The 5,755-nt window shown below is 43.4% G+C and overlaps 1 protein-coding gene across 1 annotated transcript; it reads right to left on the bottom strand.

Annotated features, from left to right (window-relative positions):
- Positions 1–1,353: 1,353 nt before the first annotated feature.
- On the bottom strand, positions 1,354–2,551 carry LOC113887897 (transcription elongation factor A N-terminal and central domain-containing protein-like). Its single transcript, XM_027535162.1, is given in 1 exon segment — positions 1,354–2,551. A coding segment is annotated over 1 exon segment (1,128 nt). The 5' UTR covers positions 2,482–2,551.
- Between the last annotated feature and the right edge of the window lie 3,204 nt (positions 2,552–5,755).

Genomic DNA, 5,755 nt, shown 5'->3' with positions numbered 1-5,755 from the left:
GTAATGCTCTCTCACTGACAAAAAGAAAAAAAAGGATTACTATTTTTCTATATATATTTACAACTCACTGACAAAGTTGATACAAAATGAGGAAGACAACTAAGATTTTTAGATATTGGAGAATAAAGGAATTTCCATTTAAAGTGCTTCCATTAATGTGCACATTCAGTTTGCAAAATTCTGGTACAAATAAAAAACACCAAAATAAAAAACAAACAAAATCCTACCCCCTAAAACACACCCAACTTGGCACAACAGACTGGTTCCAAACAGGAAAAGGAGTACATCAAGGCTGTATATTGTCACCCTGCTTATTTAACTTATATAAAGAGTACATCATGAGAAATGCTGGGCTAGATGAAGCACAAGCTGGAATCAAGATTGCTGGAAGAAATATCAATAACCTTAGATATGCAGATGACACCACCCTTATGGTAGAAAGCGAAGAACTAAAGAGCCTCTTGATGAAAGTGAAAGAGGAGAGTGAAAAAGTTGCCTTAAAACTCAACATTCAGAAAACTAAGATTATGGCATCCAGTCCTATCACTTCATGGCAAATAGATGGGGCAACAGTGGAAACTGTGTCAGATTTTATTTTGGGGAGCTCCAAAATCACTGCAGGTGGTGACTGCAGCCATGAAATTAAAAGATGCATACTCCTTGGAATGAAAGTTATGACCAACCTAGACAGCATATTAAAAAGCAGAGACATTACTTTGCCAACAAATGTCCATCTAGTCAAGGTTATGGTTTTTCTAGTAGTCTTGTATGGATGTGAGAATTGGATTATAAAGAAAGCTGATTGCCAAAGAAGTGATGCTTTTGAACTCTGGTGTTGGAGAAGACTCTTGAGAGTTCCCTGGACTGCAAGGAGATCCAACCAGTCCATCCTAAAGGAGATCAGTCTTGAGTGTTCATTGGAAGGACTGATGCTGAAGCTGAAACTCCAATACTTTGGCTACCTGATGCGAAGAGCTGACTCATTTGAAAAGACCCTGATGCTGGAAAAGACTGAAGGTGGGAGGAGAAGGGGATGACAGAGGATGAGATGGTTGGATGGCATCACCAACTCAATGGACATGAGTTTGAGTAAACTCCAGGAGTTGGTGATGGACAGGGAGGCCTGGCATGCTGCAGTTCATGGGGTCACAAAGAGTCAGACACCACTGAGCGACTGAACTGAACTGAATCACTTTGCCATACACTTCAGACTAGTAAAAGATTATAAATTAACTATACCTCAAATAAGAAAAAGAATAGTATGTATAAGATTTAAAAGACAAGCATAAAAAGGTGGTACAGATAAAAGATATCACTTCAGTTATCTGCTGTTAAAAGAACATTTATTTATAATCACAAGCACACCCACTTGCTATGATACCACTGCTTCCCATCATTGCAGATGACATAGGTCATCATTTCCTCATCTGGGCCTGGATTCCTCACCCAACTTGGAAGGAAGAGTGTCCCTCTGGGGACGACAGTGACCTGGCAGTTGAATTTCTCACAGCCCTCGTATTTTATTTTCCTCGTCGGCGTGCCCTCCACCACTTGGGGCAGGTAATGTTCCTGTAAGGCAGATTTCATGTAGGAGGCTCTCAACTGCTTCAGTTCCTGGCTGGCGATCTCCATGGCGGTCATTTTGGCAAATTCTCTCGGAGACATGGTCCCAGAGAGCAAGTTCTGCTGCAAGTGAGAATTGCAAGGGTTCTTTAGATTGGCCATTTTGCTGCGGATGCATGTTTTGTATTTTTGGAGGTTCTTGGGATGAAGGGCAAAAACGTGCGCTTCGATTTCTTGTGCCAAGTTGGGCCACACGTGGGCTCTAGACTGGCCTGGGGAGGAAGCAGTTAGAGCTTTGTACAGCAGCTCTGTGCATCTGGCTCTCACAGGCACTATGGGGTCCAGCTGCCCACTCACTGCCAGGTCAGTGGATTGAGGGTCCCAGGCACTGAAAGGCACTGCCTTAGGCTCCACTCCGCTGCAGCTATCTTCTGGCATGATCATTTCAACAGCTCCTGCCACATCTGGGGTTGTGAACAGAAAATTATACCTGGAGCCACCCCGTACCTCCTCCTCCTGATTTGGAGGAAGACCTTGATTTTCTTCTTGACTTCCACCCAGAGGAAATAGTTTAGGGCTGCCCTCCGGCTTGCAGAGAGTATCCTTATACAGCGCTCTCCATTCTGACAGCAGACGCTTGGCTTTCTGCTTCAAAGCCCCCGTGGGACAGTTTTTGAGGACTCTGTACACCGCCCTTACCACCCTCGTCTCCTGAAGGTGCTCTGGAGTCACATGCAGAGTTTCCAGCACAGTGAGGTGATGGCCGAGATCCTCAAAATTCCTTTAAGACATCAGCTGCTCGATAAGGGACTCTCTGGCCGCTATCTGGTTCTTGTCAGACATCGTTAGAGCTGCCAAGAAAAAAGGGCTTTCCATGTTCTCAAGCTTGTGTTTGCCAGGCACAGCTCCATCATACATGCATCGTGCTCTCTGCCAGTTACCTAGGCAGAGAAAAAGAAGAAGAAAGTCGCTCAGTCTTGTCTGACTCTTTGTGACCCCAGAGACTATATGGTCCATGGAATTCTCCAGGCCAGAATACTGGAGGGGGTAGCCTTTCCCTTCTCCAGGGGATCTTCCCAAGCCAGGGATAGAACTCAGGTATTCCGCATTGCAGGCAGATTCTTTACCATCTGAGCCAGGCAGAGAAAGAGTTAGGTAATAAAAGTGGGTGTGACATGTTAGAAAATGCAATCTGCAATGCAGTATGGTTCAGTCTCAAAAGTCTGAGTCTCCATAGTTAAAAACAACAACAACAACAACAAAAATAGTGGCCCTATAAACAGCCTCTGCAGTAACAATCACTTAAAGGAGGCTTGCTGAAAGAGCTGCTGTAACTTTCCCATCTCTACTTTTACAAATGAATGCCCTTTCCAGATCAAGACTAGTCAACTCCTGTGTGTGGAATTTGGTGGTTATGTTGGGAATGAAAACATGTCAATGTCAGCGTCCATGGGGAAAGGCTGAGGAGGCCAGACTATTTTCCCCCGTGTTCAGCTATTTAAACTGAAGTCCTTGCTGATTTTATAGTTTTACTTTTTTTTTTAATATATAGCTTTTATTGGCTGTACTGTGGCTTGTGGGATCTTAGTTCTTCAACCAGGGGCTGAACCTAAACTTTTAAAAAGATGGTAATACCAGACCACCAATCTGCCTCCTGAGAAATCTGTATGCAGGTCAAGAAGCAACACATAGAACTGGACATGGAACAACAGACTGGTTCCAAATCAGGAAAGGAGTACGTCAAGGCTGTATATTGTCACCCTGCTTATTTAACTTATATAAAGAGTACATCATGAGAAATACTGGGCTGGAGGAAGCACAAGCTAGAATCAAGATTGCTGAGAGAAATAACATTAACCTCAAATATGCAGATGATACCACCCTTATGGCAGAAAGCAAAGAAGAACTAAAGACCCTCTTGATGAAAATGAAAGAGGAGAGTGAAAAAGTTGGCTTAAAACTCAACGTTCAGAAAACTAAGATCATGGCATCCAGTCCCATCACTTCATGGCAAATAGATGGGCAAACAGTAGAAACAGTGGCAAACTTTTATTTTTTTGGGTTCCAAAATCACTGCAGATGGTGACTGCAGCCATGAGATTAAAAGACACTTGCTCCTTGGAAGAAAAGTTATGACCAATCTAGATGGCATATTGAAAAGCAGAGACATGGAGAAGGCAATGGCACCCCACTCCAGTACTCTTGCCTGGAAAATCCCATGGATGGAGGAGCCTGGTAGGCTGCAGTCCATGGGGTCGCTAGGAGTCAGACACGACTGAGTGACTTCACTTTCACTTTTCACTTTCATGCATTGGAGAAGGAAATGGCAACCCACTCCAGTGTTCTTGCCTGGAGAATCCCAGGGACAGCAGAGCCTGGTGGGCTGCCGTCTCTGGGGTCGCACAGAGTCAGACATGACTGAAGCGACTTAGCAGCAGCAGCAGTCACTGAAGTATTGATTACTTTCCATGGCTATCAACAGAAGGAAACTAGATTATTTTATACTGTTTTTAAAAGACAAAAGATATAAGGTATTTTAATTTCCACACTAAGAAGTAGCCGCTTCTATTTGGTGGTAAGATTTTAGTATCAGTGACTTTGTAACCTTGATTAACATCAGTGCTGTGGGTGTTCGAAAAAAAAGGTAAACTCTGACAATAGAGAATTTAGAAATCTAAAAGCCAAAATCATTTCAGGGTTAAAAAAAAAAAGTGTGGGGTGTGCTTTCTTGTATCTGAGTAAGTGTTTGTGAAAGGTCAGTACAAAATATTTTTTTCCCTGCAATCTCACTCCTTAATTTGATCTTCATGCTGTTAGGATGGCATTTTCCATTCATCTCTGTTTTCCTTTAATAAAGACTAAGAGATAAGGATATTAAAACAAAAAAGAAAAGCCGAGACATTACTTTGCCAACAAATATCCATCTAGTCAAGGCTATGGTTTTCCAGTAGTCATGTATGGATGTGAGAACTGGACTATAAAGAAAGCTTATAAAGCATTGATGTATGGATGGAGAACTGGACTATAAAGAAAGCACCAAAGAATTGATGCTTTTGAACTGTGGTGTTGGAGAAGACTCTTGGGAGTCCTTTGAACTGCAAGGAGATCAAACCAGTCCATCCTAAAGGAAATCAGTCCTGAATATTCATTGGAAGGACTGATGCTGAAGCTGAAACTCCAATACTTTGGCCACCTGATGAGAAGAATCGACTCACTGGAAAAGACTCTAATGCTAGGAAAGACTGAAGGCGAGAGGAGAAGGGGACAGCAGAGGATGAGATGGTTGGATGGCATCACTGACTCAATGGACATGAGTTTGAGTAAACTCCAGGAGATGGTCATGGACAGGGAGAGCTGGCATGCTGCAGTCCATGGGGTCTCAAAGAGTCGGACACAACTGAGCAACTGAACTGACTGACTGTGGCTTGTGGGATCTTAGTTCTCCAATCAGGGGCTGAACCTGGGTTCCCTGGAGTGGAAGCATGGAGTTCTAACTGCTGGACTGCCAGGGAATTCCCTGATTTTATAGTCTTGAAGTAGGACTTTTCTGAATATAAAAGCATGAAAAACAGAGCCAAAATAAGATGCTGTTGAGAAGTCCCAAGGAATCTACAGAAATGATGAAACACCACAGGCTGGGAGGCAGCTGAACGCAGGTCAGATGGGCCCCAACAGTCACCAGGCCACACGGTGCTGACGTCTAAGTCTTCTGAACATTGGGGTCAAGGTTCTGACTCTGCAATCCAGAGGGTTTAGGACTTTGGACTAATGGGTCCCTAGGCCAGAGTTTCATTCCATTTCCTTTCTCCGCACCCTCCCCCACCCCACCACCACTTGTAGATGTAAAAAGCTGGTTATGTCTGTGTGAACCTCATCCCGAGGAGGCAAAAGTTCATTTTATCTAACCCGTCTCTTTGTCTCTCCACCTAATGCACACAACCTTGCCTACAAAATACCCCTGGATCTGTATCTGCCTGTTTGGTCTAAATGTGAACATAAGCATTTTGATGGCAGGGATATCATCTTTTCCAGACTGCATGGACTCTTGTTTTATAGCACATGATATTAAATAACAATCACCAAAGACACACAGGTTCACAACACTGAAGTGATTACAGAGATAGTTAATGCAGTCTTCCTAGATACCATCTGACAAGTGCTGTAAAGTTTAAGGTCCTTTTAGTCAGCAATT

The sequence above is a fragment of the Bos indicus x Bos taurus genome, chromosome X (assembly GCF_003369695.1).
Source record: "Bos indicus x Bos taurus breed Angus x Brahman F1 hybrid chromosome X, Bos_hybrid_MaternalHap_v2.0, whole genome shotgun sequence".
NCBI classification, from domain to species: Eukaryota; Metazoa; Chordata; class Mammalia; order Artiodactyla; family Bovidae; genus Bos; species Bos indicus x Bos taurus.
This window is presented reverse-complemented; position numbering and strand designations above follow the sequence as displayed.